Genomic DNA, 17,609 nt, shown 5'->3' with positions numbered 1-17,609 from the left:
CGTATATTGTGCATGCACATACCTCCTTAGCATCAATGTTGATTTGGGCATGTTTCCGTATATTGTGCATGCACATACCTCCTTAGCATCAATGTTGATTAGGGCATGTTTCCGTATATTGTGCATGCGCATACGTCCTTTGCATCAATGTTGATTAGGGCATTTTTCCGTATATTGTGCATGCGAGATTAGGGTTGTTACCTCCTAAAATAGCTCACAAAGCTTCTGAAAGAATCCAAACATTCTTGGAAAAGTACCTGCAAGAAAGGGATGTGCCTCTGTGCAAAAAAGAGTTGGAGAACTTCTCAGTTTGCCCAAAGAACTGAGATCTTGCCGATTTCCACACTGAAAAATGCTGATGATGTGGGCCCGGTACAAGGCCCGAACGATCGTAGACGGGCGCGTTCTATCCAAACCCCCGACTGATCGCTATCAGGGAATGGTTTTTCAACCTTGCGGGAGTGCCTTCTGTGATCATGGCAGGCTTGGTGATTTATTTTAAGGATGTGTGTAATTGGAAAGACCATGCTGTGCATCATTACCAACAGAGCAATGGCTCCCAGCTCTTTGGCAAAGGACATCTTCACGACATGAAAATCCACAAATCTTGTGATAGCTATTCACGTGGGAGCAAGATGTATAGGGCTGTTTTAAAGCTGTTTTAAAGACCTGGAGGGAGGAGTGGGATTGAATGATTGAATTTGTTCCAGAGGTGGGAGAAAAAGAGGAATGAAGGAGTGAAGGTGAATAGAGAGTCTTGATTTTGACAGTTTAACCATAAGAGGGTTGCTGGCAGATCTTGTGCGACCAGTAGGAATATTTGGGGGACAGAGCCCAGAGAGAGCTGGAGGAGCAAGGCCGGGGAGGAGTCGGTAGAAGACAGAAAGACCACCAACCTGCCTGCGGTGAGTGAGTGAGAGGCCCTTGGAGTTAGCTTCATCGCAGAAGATTCCAATGACTCTGAAAGCTTTGGTTTCAACAGCGTGAAGACGAGCTCGATGTGAGGCAGGAGCACCAGCCCAGAGGGGGGAACAGTATTCCATTGAGCTGCGGATGAAAGCCTTGTATGTGGTGAGGAGCTCAGGTGTGCCAAGGAAGGACTTCGCACGACTGAGGATGCCCAGTCGGCGACTGGCTTTGGAGGCCATATTTGAAATGTGGTCTTTTCAGGAAAGATCATGGCAGATAGTGAGACCAAAAAGCTTGCGTGACAGAACTTCTTGGAGAGGATTATTCAGAAAGTAGATGGGAGGGTTGTCCAGACGGTCTTTTCTGAGAGACATAGTAAGAGTGTGAGATTTGTCAGGATTGAAAGACAGAATACAGATTATTATGATAATCAAATAGAATACAAATAAGACAGATTATTATGATAAAGCTATAAACTTTGACAGTGATAAAGGTGTCATTGCTGATTGTAAATATTTACGATGTTTTTAACCATAGCCTGTTATAATATTGACCGTCATATGATACAGCAGCATTCCTTTGTTTTTATAGGCACTGTGTATCGAGCATTGGCTTTCCAACGGAGCCAGGAGTTTTGAAAGGTGGAAGAGAAGTCCCAAGTGGAAACATACTCTCGACAGAAACATGTTACGAATGTAAAATAAACGGCTTAGGCAAGGAAGGCAGATCCCGCCGTGACACCCAAGACCCTTCAACTGTGACAGAACAGGTACGAGTTTGATGATGGTGATGTCATCATCTGATCATCAAAATAACCATCATTATTCTTTATAACTGATAAATAAACATTGTTTCATTTGCTTGCTCCTTCTTTATTTATTTCATTTATTCTCCTTCATATCTAGGAGAAGGATAGATCTAACCTTGAAAAGTTTCATTCAAATGTCATCTTTTTGATATGCAACATGTCGCAGTAAAACATGAACTTAAACTAAAGACCCAAAAACATCTTGTGGCATCAAGCAATAACTTATTGCTTTACTAAGCCAAGAGAAGCAATGAGGATTTTTTTCATTTCAATTTTATTATCCGACTTTTTTTTCTTTATCTTTATTTATTTATTTTCTTTTTTTAACTCAACTGGACTATGTCCAGCTGAGTTTTTGTCCACACTCAGTGTCCGTCGTCTGTCGTCTGTCTGTCTGTCTGTCTGTCTGTCGTCTGTAAACAATTCGATGTCTACGCTCTAAAAGTCACAAATATTGAACAAATTTGATGAAACTTGTTATGCAGCATCTTCATAACATAAACTAGTTTGGGATTGCATTTGGGCGTTGCACGCCCAAAAATTGGCATGGCAGGGCGGCCATATTGAAAAATCAATTTTTGTCATATATTTTTGGCACATACAAATTTTGTCACTTTTGGAAAAAGTAAGTACACCCCATGTAAAGTTTTGACTTTTTCAACATATTTGAACATACAGCTATTTGATCTTCATTTCAACAATATTGACAGATAAAGCTGATATAATATAACAATTCTCATGAAACATTTACATTTTGTAGTCCATTGTAGAATTTAAATAAACATAAATGTAAATTTCGTATGTGGAAAAAGTAAGTACACCCTTGGCTCTCATTGGTGGTATTGCCCCCTTTGGCAGAAACAACCTCAAGTAGGCGTTTCTTATAACTGTCTACCAGTCTCTGACATCGACTGGGAGAAATTTTTGCCCACTCCTCCAGGCAGAATTCTTTCAGCTGTGCGATGTTTGAGGGGTTTCTTGCATGCACAGCTCGTTTCAAATCCCCCCACAACATCTCCATGGGATTTAGATCTGGGTTTTGACTTGGCCATTCTAGAAGTAGAACCATCCATTTGTTTCTTTTCAGCCATTCCTTGGTGGATTTACTGGTATGTTTAGGGTCATTGTCATGTTGCAAGGTCCACCTTCGGTTGAGGTTCAACTTTCCGACAGATCGCCTCACATTATCCTCAAGCACCCTCTGGTACAATGAAGAATTCATAGTGGATTCTATGATGGTGAGCTGCCCCAAGCCATAATATTTCCACCACCATGCTTTACAGTTGGTATCAGGTTCTTGTGGTCAAATACTGTCTTTGGTTTTTCGCCAAACATGTCTTCTTGTACTGTGGCCAAATAGCTCTACCTTTGACTCATCTGTCCAGAGCACATTGTTCCAGAAGTGCTGGCCTTTGCCGAGGTGTTCATTGGCAAACTTTAATCTTGCCCTGATGTTCTTTCTGGACAGCAAAGGTTTCCTCCTAGCACACCTCCCATGTAGATCAAATTTGTGCAGCCTCTTTCTAATGGTAGACTCGTGCACTTTGACATCAACAGTCGCAAGAGCTACCTGTAGGTCCCATGATGACATTCTGGGGTTCTTATAGACTTCTTTCAGCATCTTGCGGTCTGCTCTCGGGCTGAACTTGCTGGGGTGGCCTGGCCTGAACAAGTTGGCAGCTGTTTGGAATCTTCAGCAGTTGTTTGGAATCTTCTCCATTTGTAGATGATCTTCCAGACAGTCGAATAATTGATTTCAAATTGTTTGGAGATCTTTTTAAATCCCTTCCCAGACTCGTAGGCATTCATAACCTTCTTTCTGAAGGCCTCAGAGAGCTCTTTTGATCTAGGCATGGTGACGCCGCACACTTCAACAACAAAGAGCAAACCAAACTAAATGTCTGAGGTTTAAATAAGACAGGTTCCTCCAAGATCCTCTCTAACGATGTTCTAATCATTTGCACTGAGCTGGTGCACCTGATTCTAATTTTAGGTATTTGAAGTAGTGATAAATGTCGGGGTGTACTTACTTTTTCCACATGCGAAATTTGCATTTATGTTTATTTAAATTATACAATGGTCTACAAAATGTAAATGTTTCATGATATTTGATATATTATATCACCTTTATCTATCAATATTGTTGAAATGAAGATCAAATAGCTGTATGTTGAAATATGTTGAAAAAGTCAAAACTTTACATGGGGTGTACTTACTTTTTCACATGACTGTATAAACTATATAGTTTGTGGTTCTATTATGCATATTCTAACCATATTGATATAGACCAGTTGAGTTCAGGTTCCCTGGAACCTCTAGTTTTAATACAAGATCGAGGGTCGTGAAAGAGCTAACATTAATCACAAAAAAACGACATAAAACGTAGTAAGGGGAGCGGTGGACAAGATGGGGGAGAGAGGGGGAAGCACACAAACACAACATTTGAGAGCAAGGACATCGAGAGATCTGTGGGAGGGAGAGGGCTTGGGGGGGAGGGGGGAAGGAGAGGTATAAAACACATGGACACTGCAAGTCTGGGGTGAATTAGCGGGGGTAGAAAAGATCAAGGTTTTGAATGGGGGAAGATAAGAGATGGTGGTGAACAGCTGTTCTAAAGACCTGGAGGGAGGAGTGGGATAGAAGGGAGTGAGGGAGTGAGGGAGTTTGTTCCAGAGGTGGGAGAAAAGAGGAATGAAGGAGTGAAGGTGAGCAGTTTGACAGAGCAGTGACTGCCGCACAACCGGACGATTGGGAATGAGCATGCTTGTTTTTCGAATTTTAAAAATGTATTCTTAAAACAATGGGACATTACCTTTCTAGTTGTGAGATTGACCCACCTGTGTCTGATTTGGATAAAGCTGTTATATATCATCAAGAAACACAGAATGTATAGTCCGAGAACAGTCTCATCACTTGGTTTCAGAGCATCATGTCCAAGAGGAGGAGTTAATGGAGTTTCAATGAGGAATGATAATCTGGTCTCAGTGAGTGATTGCTCTCATCAGGATGACGTCATTCTCAACCATCCATGTCATTCTCAAGTCAACATTAGGGAACAGGCAATGGTCGTGGACTGCGGGCAACACAATCCTGCAACCATATAAGTGGGAGACCATGGAAAATCACATCGATAAGAACCCTGCAATAGATGATTAGAGAGAACAAACCGCCTGCTCCACCACATCAAATCTCCATTATGTCTGGAGAATGATTGAGATGTCAGACAGTACCAGTGCTGTTCCTCAAGCCCTATATACAGTCACGTGAAAAAGTAAGTACACCCCATGTAAAGTTTTTGACTTTTTCAACATATTTCAACATACAGCTATTTGATCTTCATTTCAACAATATTGATAGATAAAGGTGATATAATATAACAAATATCATGAAACATTTACAATTTGTAGTCCACTGTATAATTTAAATAAACATAAATGCAAATTTTGCATGTGGAAAAAGTAAGTACACCCCTACATTTATCACTACTTCAAATACCTAAAATTAGAATCAGGTGCACCAGCTCAGGTGCAAATGATTAGAACATCGTTGGAGAGGATCTTGGAGGAACCTGTCTTATTTAAACCTCAGACATTTAGTTTGGTTTGCTCTTTGTTGTTGAAGTGTGTGGTGTCACCATGCCTAGCTCAAAAGAGCTCTCTGAGGCCTTCAGAAAGAAGGTTATAGATGCCTCCGAGTCTGGGAAGGGATTTAAAAAGATCTCCAAAGAATTTGAAATCAATCATTCGACTGTCCGGAAGATCATCTACAAGTGGAGAAGATTCCAAACAACTACCAACTTGTTCAGGCCAGGCCGCCCCAGCAAGTTCAGCCCGAGAGCAGACCGCAAGATGCTGAAAGAAGTCTCTAAGAACCCCAGAATGTCATCACAGGACCTACAGGTAGCTCTTGCCACTGTTGATGTCAAAGTGCACAAGTCTACCATTAAAAAGAGGCTGCACAAATTTGATCTACATGGGAGGTGTGCCAGCAGGAAACTTTTGCTGTCCAGAAAGAACATCAGGGCAAGACTAAAGTTTGCCAATGAACACCTCGGCAAAGACCAGCACTTCTGGAACAATGTGCTCTGGACAGATGAGTCAAAGGCAGAGCTATTTGGCCACAGTACCAGAAGACATGTCTGGCAAAAACCAAAGACAGCATTTGACCACAAGAACCTGATACCAACTGTAAAGCATGGTGGTGGAAATATTATGGCATTGGGACAGCTTTGCTGCATCAGGGCCTGGGCCGCTCACCATCATAGAATCCACTATGAATTCTTCATTGTACCAGAGGGTGTTTGAGGATAATGTGAGGCCATCTGTCGGCAAGTTGAAGCGCAACCGAAGGTGGACCTTGCAACATGACAATGACCCGAAACATACCAGTAAATCCACCAAGGAATGGCTGAAAAGAAAGAAATGGAGGGTTCTGGAATGGCCAAGTCAAAGCCCGGATCTAAATCCCATGGAGATGTTGTGGGGGGATTTGAAACGAGCTGTGCATGCAAGAAACCCCTCAAACGTCGCACAGCTGAAAGAATTCTGCATGGAGGAGTGGGCAAAAATTTCTCCCAGTCGATGTCAGAGACTGGTAGATTGTTATAAGAAACGCCTACTTGAGGTTGTTTCTGCCAAAGGGGGCAATACCACCTATTAGAGCCAAGGGTGTACTTACTTTTTCCACATGCGAAATTTGCATTTATGTTTATTTAAATTATACAATGGACTACAAAATGTAAATGTTTCATGATATTTGTTATATTATATCACCTTTATCTATCAATATTGTTGAAATGAAGATCAAATAGCTGTATGTTGAAATATGTTGAAAAAGTCAAAACTTTACATAGGGTGTACTTACTTTTTCACGTGACTGTATACTCCATGGAAAATCAACGAAGAGTCACTGCAAACAAACCTTTCGTCTGTGTGGTCAACACACAGCATCTCATTGTGCAGTCCACGAACATCTATCCCAATGATTGGAAATGTGGAAACAGGTTTTGTGTGGAGTGACGAGTTCGTATTGGTCGCGTCTGGTGGTTAGGCCTGTGTGATGCCTTGGGTTGGCAGTTACAGGCCTGATAATAAAACATGAAAGGAAGAGGGTTACACGAACCAAGGTGTGATGGGAAATCCTACCTCCAACCCAAACCGTGTGAATGTGCTGCTTCTCGCACCTACCAGTCAGCCCAATTGGGTGTTCAACAGCAACAGGAAATCACAGAGAACCGAGGAACAGCAAAATCCATTCACTACCTGCATAGACAACCAACCTGAGCACCTAGCCTGATGGTTACCTGCAATCACGAAATCATTCATTACCTACATGGACAACAAACCTCAGCACCTGGCCTGGTGGTTACCTGCAATCAGGAAATCATTCACTACCTACATGGACAATCAACCTGAGCACCTAGCCTGGTGGTTACCTGCAATCAGGAAATCATTCACTACCTACATGGACAATCAACCTGAGCACCTAGCCTGGTGGTTACCTGCAATCAGGAAATCATTCACTACCTGTGACAGAAATTTTGTGAACCTGGTTTGAACTCGCTCAGAAAAGTTTCCTCTTTCACTTCCTTTTCTTTGTGATACACACAGGTATACTTCCTCTTTCACTTCCTTTTCTTTGTGATACACACAGGTATACTTCCTTTTCTTTGTGATACACACAGGTATACTTCCTCTTTCACTTCCTTTTCTTTGTGATACACACAGGTATACCTCCTTTTCTTTGTGATACACACAGGTATACTTCCTCTTTCACCTCCTTTTCTTTGTGATACACACAGGTATACTTCCTCTTTCACTTCCTTTTCTTTGTGATACACACAGGTATACTTCCTCTTTCACTTCCTTTTCTTTGTGATACACACAGGTATACTTCGTCTTTCACTTCCTTTTCTTTGTGATACACACAGGTATACCTACTTGCTTGCATCCATTGGCTGCAGGCAAGTATAGTCACGGTGAAAGAATAACGCACATTGAAACAGGGAATGTAACATGAATCTGTCTCAATCTTACCGAGGGGCTGCCAGGCCCAGAAAGCCTGCTCGAGGCCTGCCAGGCCCAGAAACCCTGCTTGAGGCCTGCCAGGCCCAGAAAGCCTGCTTGAGGCCTGCCAGGCCCAGAAAGCCTGCTCGAGGCCTGCCAGGCCCAGAAAGCCTGCCTGATGCCTGCCAGGCCCAGAAAGCCTGCTTGAGGCCTGCCAGGCCCAGAAAGCCTGCTTGAGGCCTGCCAGGCCCAGAAAGCCTGCTTGAGGCCTGCCAGGCCCAGAAAGCCTGCTTGATGCCTGCCAGGCCCAGAAAGCCTGCTCGAGGCCTGCCAGGCCCAGAAAGCCTGTTTGAGGCCTGCCAGGCCCAGAAAGCCTGCTTGAGGCCTGCCAGGCCCAGAAAGCCTGCTTGAGGCCTGCCAGGCCCAGAAAGCCTGCTCGAGGCCTGCCAGACCCACAAAGCCTGCTTGAGGCCTGCCAGACCCACAAAGCCTGCTCGAGGCCTGCCAGGCCCAGAAAGCCTGCTCGAGGTTTGAGGATAAGGCCCAGAGTGTTTATTTTAAACTGCAAACAGCACTTTCAAGGTGATGTACATCACTTACGCTTTACATGGAGGGACTACCGGTACTTTCTGAGTCAATAGACTCTTCCGATGTTTTTTGAGGTAAATTTTAACATTCAAGATATGTGTTAGTTGTAGCTCCATAGAAACCAGCTCGGGCGAATTCCAGCCTCAGCGACAGAGGGAAAAAGGGAACGAGGTTGGGAGTGGGTTTGGGATGGAGCTTTTGTCGTGCTGAAGACCTCTTATGTCCACTATTGTCTCCCAGAGCTGAGACGGGTTTATCGTTTGATAAAATAGACGGTTTGCTGCTGTAGACGGGTTTATCATTTGATAAAATAGACGGTTTGCTGGTGTAGACGGGTTTATCGTTTGATAAAATAGACGGTTTGCTGGTGTAGACGGGTTTATCGTTTGATAAAATAGACGGTTTGCTGGTGTAGACGGGTTTATCGTTTGATAAAATAGACGGTTTGCTGTTGTAGACGGGTTTATCGTTTGATAAAATAGACGGTTTCTGGTGTAGACGGGTTTATCGTTTGATAAAATAGACGGTTTGCTGTTGTAGAAGGGTTTATCGTTTGATAAAATAGACGGTTTCTGGTGTAGCCGGGTTTATCGTTTGATAAAATAGACGGTTTGCTGTTGTAGAAGGGTTTATCGTTTGATAAAATAGACGGTTTGCTGTTGTAGACGGGTTTATCGTTTGATAAAATAGACGGTTTGCTGTTGTAGACGGGTTTATCGTTTGATAAAATAGACGGTTTGCTGTTGTAGAAGGGTTTATCGTTTGATAAAATAGACGGTTTGCTGTTGTAGAAGGGTTTATCGTTTGATAAAATAGACGGTTTGCTGTTGTAGACGGGTTTATCGTTTGATAAAATAGACGGTTTGCTGTTGTAGAAGGGTTTATCGTTTGATAAAATAGACGGTTTGCTGTTGTAGAAGGGTTTATCGTTTGATAAAATAGACGGTTTGCTGCTGTAGAAGGGTTTATCGTTTGATAAAATAGACGGTTTGCTGTTGTAGAAGGGTTTATCGTTTGATAAAATAGACGGTTTGCTGTTGTAGACGGATTTATCGTTTGATAAAATAGACGGTTTGCTGTTGTAGACGGGTTTATCGTTTGATAAAATAGACGGTTTGCTGGTGTATAAGGGTTTATCATTTGATAAAATAGACGGTTTGCTGTTGTCGACGGATTTATCGTTTGATAAAATAGACGGTTTGCTGTTGTAGAAGGGTTTATCGTTTGATAAAATAGACGGTTTGCTGGTGTATAAGGGTTTATCATTTGATAAAATAGACGGTTTGCTGTTGTAGACGGGTTTATCGTTTGATAAAATAGACGGTTTGCTGTTGTAGAAGGGTTTATCGTTTGATAAAATAGACGGTTTGCTGTTGTAGACGGGTTTATCGTTTGATAAAATAGACGGTTTGCTGTTGTAGACGGGTTTATCGTTTGATAAAATCGACGGTTTGCTGTTGTAGAAGGGTTTATCGTTTGATAAAATAGACGGTTTGCTGTTGTAGACGGGTTTATCGTTTGATAAAATAGACGGTTTGCTGTTGTAGAAGGGTTTATCGTTTGATAAAATAGACGGTTTGCTGTTGTAGAAGGGTTTATCGTTTGATAAAATAGACGGTTTGCTGTTGTAGACGGGTTTATCGTTTGATAAAATAGACGGTCTGCTGTTGTAGAAGGGTTTATCGTTTGATAAAATAGACGGTTTCCTGGTATGGAAGGGTTTATCGTTTGATAAAATAGACGGTTTGCTGTTGTAGACGGGTTTATCGTTTGATAAAATAGACGGTTTGCTGTTGTAGAAGGGTTTATCGTTTGATAAAATAGACGGTTTGCTGTTGTAGACGGGTTTATCGTTTGATAAAATAGACGGTTCGCTGGTGCAGACGGGTTTATCGTTTGATAAAATAGACGGTTTGCTGTTGTAGACGGGTTTATCGTTTGATAAAATAGACGGTTTGCTGTTGTAGAAGGGTTTATCGTTTGATAAAATAGACGGTTTGCTGTTGTAGACGGGTTTATCGTTTGATAAAATAGACGGTTCGCTGGTGCAGACGGGTTTATCGTTTGATAAAATAGACGGTTTGCTGTTGTAGAAGGGTTTATCGTTTGATAAAATAGACGGTTTGCTGTTGTAGAAGGGTTTATCGTTTGATAAAATAGACGGTTTCCTGCTGTGGAAGGGTTTATCGTTTGATAAAATAGACGGTTTGCTGCTGTGGAAGGGTTTATCGTTTGATAAAATAGACGGTTTCCTGCTGTGGAAGGGTTTATCGTTTGATAAAATAGACGGTTTCCTGCTGTGGAAGGGTTTATCGTTTGATAAAATAGACGGTTTGCTGTTGTAGAAGGGTTTATCGTTTGATAAAATAGACGGTTTCCTGCTGTGGAAGGGTTTATCGTTTGATAAAATAGACGGTTTGCTGTTGTAGATGGGTTTATCGTTTGATAAAATAGACGGTTTGCTGGTGCAGACGGGTTTATCATTTGATAAAATAGACGGTTTGCTGGTGTCGACGGGTTTATCGTTTGATAAAATAGACGGTTTGCTGGTGTCGACGAGTGTATCGTTTGATAAAATAGACGGTTTGCTGCTGTAGATGGGTTTATCGTTTGATAAAATAGACGGTTTGCTGGTGTCGACGGGTTTATCGTTTGATAAAATAGACGGTTTGCTGGTGTAGACGGGTTTATCGTTTGATAAAATAGACGGTTTGCTGGTGTCGACGAGTTTATCGTTTGATAAAATAGACAGTTTGCTGCTGTAAACGGGTTTATCGTTTGATAAAATAGACGGTTTGCTGGTGTAGACGGGTTTATCGTTTGATAAAATAGACGGTTTGCTGCTGTAAACGGGTTTATCGTTTGATAAAATAGACGGTTTGCTGCTGTAAACGGGTTTATCGTTTGATAAAATAGACGGTTTGCTGGTGTCGACGAGTTTATCGTTTGATAAAATAGACGGTTTGCTGCTGTAGACGGGTTTATCGTTTGATAAAATAGACGGTTTGCTGGTGTCGACGAGTTTATCGTTTGATAAAATAGACGGTTTGCTGCTGTAGAAGGGTTTATCGTTTGATAAAATAGACGGTTTGCTGGTGTCGACGAGTTTATCGTTTGATAAAATAGACGGTTTGCTGGTGTAGACGGGTTTATCGTTTGATAAAATAGACGGTTTGCTGGTGTCGACGAGTTTATCGTTTGATAAAATAGACGGTTTGCTGCTGTAAACGGGTTTATCGTTTGATAAAATAGACGGTTTGCTGGTGTAGACGGGTTTATCGTTTGATAAAATAGACGGTTTGCTGCTGTAAACGGGTTTATCGTTTGATAAAATAGACGGTTTGCTGCTGTAAACGGGTTTATCGTTTGATAAAATAGACGGTTTGCTGGTGTCGACGAGTTTATCGTTTGATAAAATAGACGGTTTGCTGCTGTAGACGGGTTTATCGTTTGATAAAATAGACGGTTTGCTGGTGTCGACGAGTTTATCGTTTGATAAAATAGACGGTTTGCTGGTGTCGACGAGTTTATCGTTTGATAAAATAGACGGTTTGCTGGTGTCGACGAGTTTATCGTTTGATAAAATAGACGGTTTGCTGCTGTAGACGAGTTTATCGTTTGATAAAATAGACGGTTTGCTGGTGTCGACGAGTTTATCGTTTGATAAAATAGACGGTTTGCTGCTGTAGACGGGTTTATCGTTTGATAAAATAGACGGTTTCCTGGTGTGGAAGGGTTTCTCGTTTGATAAAATAGACGGTTTGCTGGTGTAGACGGGTTTATCGTTTGATAAAATTTCAGTCACATGCTGGAAATGAATGTAATTGCTCCATTGCTCGGGAACGAGCTGGCTGGGTACCAAGGCTCGTTGGAGCAGGTTGGCAGTGATTGGAGCAGGTTGGCAGTGATTGGAGCAGGTCGGCAGTGATTGCAGCAGGTTGGCAGTGATTGGAGCAGGTTGGCAGTGATTGGAGCAGGTCGGCAGTGATTGCAGCAGGTCGGCAGTGATTGCAGCAGGTTGGCAGTGATTGTGCAGGTCGGCAGTGATTGGAGCAGGTTGGCAGTGATTGCAGCAGGTTGGCAGTGATTGGAGCAGGTTGGCAGTGATTGGAGCAGGTCGGCAGTGATTGCAGCAGGTTGGCAGTGATTGGAGCAGGTCGGCAGTGATTGGAGCAGGTTGGCAGTGATTGGAGCAGGTTGGCAGTGATTGGAGCAGGTTGGCAGTGATTGGAGCAGGTTGGCAGTGATTGGAGCAGGTTGGCAGTGATTGGAGCAGGTTGGCAGTGATTGGAGCAGGTTGGCAGTGATTGGAGCAGGTTGGCAGTGATTGGAGCAGGTTCGCAGTGATTGGAGCAGGTCGGCAGTGATTGCAGCAGGTTGGCAGTGATTGGAGCATGTTGGCAGTGATTGGAGAAGGTTTGCAGTGATTGGAGAAGGTTTGCAGTGATTGGAGAAGGTTTGGAGTGATTGGAGAAGGTTTGCAGTGAATGGAATTGGTCCATTGCTAGGGAACGAGCTGCCTGGGTACCAAGGCTGCTTGGAGCAGGTTGGCAGTGATTGGAGCAGGTTGGCAGTGATTGGAGCAGGTTGGCAGTGATTGGAGCAGGTTGGCAGTGATTGGAGCAGGTTGGCAGTGATTGCAGCAGGTTGGCAGTGATTGGAGCAGGTTGGCAGTTTTTTTTTTTTGTTCGTTTTTTTGTATACAAGATCGAGGCTCGTGAAAGAGCGAACATTAATCACACAGAAAGACAAACCGACACATAAAACGTATAACATCGGGAGCGGTAGACAAGATGGGGAGAGAGGAGGAAGGACACAAACACAACATTATTTTGAGAGCAGGGACCGAGAGACATGGAGACATCGAGAGATCTGTGAGAGGGAGAGGGCATTGGGGAGGGGGGCATGGGAAGGGGGGGGGTGGGGTGGGAGAGGTATAAAACATATGGACACTGCCAGGACTTCCAGGAAAGAAGTTGGAATTTCAAACAAGGTGGATCTGGGGTGAATTAGCGGGGGTAGAAAAGATCAAGGTTTTGGATGGGGGAAGATAAGAGATGGTGGTGAACAGCTGTTTTAAAGACCTGGAGGGAGGAGTGGGATTGAAGGGAGTGAGGGAGTTTGTTCCAGAGGCGGGAGAAAAGAGGAATGAAAGAGTGAAGGTGAGCAGAGAGCCGAGATTTCGGCAGTTTAACCATCAGAGGGTTGCTGGCAGATCTTGTGCGACCTGTAGGAATATTTGGGGGACAGAGCACAGAGAGAGCTGGGGGTGCAAGGCCGGAGAGGAGTCGGTAGAAGACAGAAAGACCACCTACCTGCCTGCGGTGAGTGAGTGAAAGGCCCTCAGAGATAGCTTCATCGCAGGAGATTCCAATAATTCTGAAAGCTTTGGTTTCGACAGCGTGAAGCCGAGCTAGGTGTGAGGCAGGAGCACTGGCCCATAGGGGAGAACAGTATTCCATTGAGCTGCGGATGAAAGCCTTGTATGTGGTGAGGAGCTCAGGTGTGCCGAGGAAGGACTTTGCATGACGGAGGATGCCCAGTCGGCGACTGGCTTTGGAGGCCAGCTTGGAAATGTGGTTTTCCCAAGAAAGATCATGGCAGATAGTGAGACCCAAAAGCTTGAGCGACAGAACTTCTTGGAGAGGATTGTTGAGAAAGTAGATGGGAGGGTTGTCCAGTCGATCTTTTCGGAGAGACATAGTAAGAGTGTGAGATTTGTCAGGATTGAAAGACATGTTCCACTTGTTTGACCAGTCTGTGATTTTGTCCAAGTCTTCAGAGAGTGAGGAGGCTGCAGACTGCCGATCTGAGGGATGAGGAATGGAGTGGCAGAGAGTGGAGTCATCAGCAAAGAGATAGAGAGGATTTTCCAGAGAGTCGGAGAGATCATTGATAAAGACGAGAAAAAGCACAGGGCCCAGAACACTGCCTTGGGGAACTCCAGCCTGAACAGGAAGGGGAGTTGCCTGGGTACCAAGTGAATGGAATTGTGATTTGCAGTGAATGGATTGGAGAAGGTTTGCAGTGAATGGAATTGGTCCATTGCTACGAGCTGCCTGGGTACCAAGGCTCCTTGGGGCAGGTTGGCAGTGATTGGAGCAGGTTGGCAGTGATTGGAGCAGGTTTGCAGTGAATGGAATTGGTCCATTGCTAGGGAACAAGCTGGCTGGGTACCATGGCTCGATGGAGCAGGTTGGCAGTGAATGGAATTTCCTGTTGCTTGGAAGTCTGGAATTACTCTGTTGCTAGGGAACAAGCTGCCTCGTTGGTATGCATGCAAATCAGCATATTTATTATACTTTCCCATCAAAAACGCGCAGTCGATGTTCGAACCCGGGACGCGACTAGGCCCCGGAGACGTCTGCGGGGTACTAAAGGGCTGCGTGCCAACGCTTGCTATGGATTATCAATACGAATGGTCGTGTCCCATGACCTTTGGTCGGAAGGTGTATCTAGAGTCTGGGAATGTGCTGAGGATTATCTGGCACATTGTGAAAAGGGAATAAATGTTTGAGGACAAAAACCTCTGGACAAAACAAATAAACAAAAGGTCTATATGGATAAAGCATTGGAAGTGAAAAGGATATGCGATGAAAGATCTAAAAACATCAATTTTTCTTTTTCGCCAAACATGAGGAGATGAAAAACATGTTTGCGGAAGGAGGAATCCATCACGTGGGTATAATGAATCCTTTACTTTATTTAGGAAATCAATGATGTCGAGTTACCTTGCAGTCGGAACAGCCCTTCGTTTGCTGCAATTGTCTGGTGTACAAATCGATTAAAATGATTGGTGATGGAGAAAGGCCCTCTTGGTTAACATGTTACCTTTGAGCTTGCATTGCATGATGAATTTTTATCAGATGAAGACCTGAAAGATAAAAAATCACAGTTAACTGATCCAGATGCTTTTACCACCACAGGATGTCGCACCAGGCCTACCCTCAGACAGGCCCATCTCCCTCCGGATTTCACAAGAAGATTTGCCCCTGGACGGTCACGTCCTGTCGATGCTGCCCGCCCTCGCGGTGCTGACCGGTCGGTCACGCTACCGCATCATATCCGGCCCTACCTGTGGGCCGCACGGGCCTTGCTTCCGGGCGCGCTCGCCAGGGTCTCCCCGAGGACCGAGCGTCATCACTCTAAGGCGGGCCGCCGCCCGTCCCGGAAACTACACGTTGCTTTTGGGGAGTCACGCTACTCTGGCCGCTTCGCAGCTTCGGAGGTTGCACATGCAGCACAATCGAGACTATCTGGCAGGAGAGCTCGGCCACAACCTCCGGCTGCAGCTACACATCCACATTGTTTGATTTTCTCGACTTTTCCATCTCTCGTGTCTTCCATCCTGCATGAGCCACCAGAAACTCTTACTCGCGTCCTTTTGTCCCTTCGACCGTCCATTAATTATTTTTTTTACCACTTCTTTCTTCCGTTTTGTGAAATATCTGAATAATTTGTCGCGTCTGCAGCGTCTGCCGCACGTGTCCGCTTGCCCAGGGTCCCACTTCAGACCAAGATCGGCATCTTCCCCAGGAGAGGCGGCGGTGAGGGTAACTGATTGAACAGTCCTCCAGCTTGAGAATTGATAAATTGCTAACATCTGTCCGGCTGCATAACTCATCTTGGCCTCAAGTGGGACTCTCAGGCCGAAGCACTTGTCGGACGCTCCGTTATGGAGAGCAGCAAGTGGAAATGGCTGAAAGTGAAACTTGTTGTGCGAAGTCTAATCCTTACAGTTGTAGCTCCATAGAAACCAGCTCGGGCGAATTCCAGCCTCAGCGACAACGAGGTTGGGAGTGGGTTTGGGATGGAGCTTTTGTCGTGCTGAAGACCTCTTATGTCCACTATTGTCTCCCAGAGCTGGGACCTGGTAAAAGCAAACTTATGGAGTTATGGAGGACGCTCCCTTATGGAGAGCAGAAAGGGCAAATGGCCGAAAGTGAAACTTGTTGTGCGAAGTCTAATCCTTACAGTTGTAGCTCCATAGAAACCAGCTCGGGCGAATTCCAGCCTCAGCGACAACGACGTTGGGAGTGGGTTTGGGATGGAGCTTTTGTCGTGCTGAAGACCTCTTATGTCCACTATTGTCTCCCAGAGCTGAGACCTGGTAAAAGCAAACTTATGGAGAACTTATGGAGTTATGGAGGACGCTCCCTTATGGAGAGCAGCAAGGGCAAATGGCCGAAAGTGAAACTTGTTGTGGGAAGTCTAATCCTTACAGTTGTAGCTCCATAGAAACCAGCTCGGGCGAATTCCAGCCTCAGCGACAACGACGTTGGGAGTGGGTTTGGGATGGAGCTTTTGTCGTGCTAAAGACCTCTCCTGTCCACTATTGTCTACCAGATCTGAGACCTGGTAAAAGCAAACTTGGTCTATGAAAAGAAAATTTTCAGGATGACGTCATCATTAACAGGAACACAATGAAAGCAAAATACGGGACTCCATGAAAACTGCCTTCTTAAGCTGAAGAACAAATCAATGGATTCTTCTCTCATTTCTTTCTCTACTTCCTATTACCATCAAATGGCCTTACTTTCCATTCTTATATCATTCTTTTGTTTTGATAGTTATCCTTTAGCCCCATGTTCTACATCAATGACTCTTTCTTTACCCATTCAAGGTAATCCCTTATTTACATTCCTTCCATGTATTCCTGTTATTCTCCTTCTTTACACACTTTTCCTTCTCTCGTCCACACTCATGACTCCCACTATCATTCACACTTCATCTAATCTTCAATATTTTCCGCTTCCTCTCCTCTCCAAGTGTTGTCTCAACCCAATTCTCACATAATATTTTCTTGGGGGGAAAGTTGGTGTAAGGGTGGTGTAAGTGCGGTGTAATGGGGGTTCTGATGTTATATTTTTGCTTTTAGGAGCAGAAGCAGTTTTGGATGTCAGGTGTAAAATGGTGCTTTTTCTGCCGTTACCTTCAGGCTGCCCTAGTTACCTCCGCCACCGAAGGTCTGTCTGTCTGTCAGCGTGATATCTCAAAACGTTGTGGACGGATTCGGATGAAAATTGGTCGACAGGTTGGGTGTGTGACGAGGCCGAATTCATTCGATTTTGGTGAAGATCCGGAAACCCGGATACTAGTATTTTTTAAGTGATTCTTCACTATTGAGAGATGGGGACAAAACCGATATATATCATGATATCTCATAAAGTTGTGGATGGGTTCTGACCAACCTTTTGAAAGAATTACCTTTACATTCTGTTTAGGCATTCCAAGCGTTACAGTGTAGCTAAGCAATGCTTCCATCACACCATACTCGTCATTTACCAAGGAAAAGTCAT

At 44.1% G+C, this 17,609-nt stretch overlaps 1 protein-coding gene across 1 annotated transcript in view; it reads left to right on the top strand.

Moving 5' to 3' along the window:
• LOC137434504 (fibrillin-2) overlaps positions 1-15,772 on the top strand; it is a 360,988-nt gene extending 345,216 nt beyond the window's left edge. Inside the window, exons 63-64 of the mRNA XM_068127594.2 lie at positions 1,501-1,678; positions 15,237-15,772. Coding sequence (XP_067983695.2) covers positions 1,501-1,678; positions 15,237-15,623 — 565 coding nt within the window. The 3' untranslated portion in view covers positions 15,624-15,772. The remainder of the gene's footprint in view (positions 1-1,500; positions 1,679-15,236) is intronic.
• The last annotated feature ends 1,837 nt before the right edge of the window (positions 15,773-17,609 follow it).

Source organism: Myxine glutinosa, chromosome 10 (assembly GCF_964187855.1).
Source record: "Myxine glutinosa chromosome 10, kmMyxGlut1.1, whole genome shotgun sequence".
Taxonomy (NCBI): Eukaryota; Metazoa; Chordata; class Myxini; order Myxiniformes; family Myxinidae; genus Myxine; species Myxine glutinosa.
Note: the sequence above shows the minus strand (reverse complement) of the source record. Positions and strands in the feature narration are given on the sequence as shown.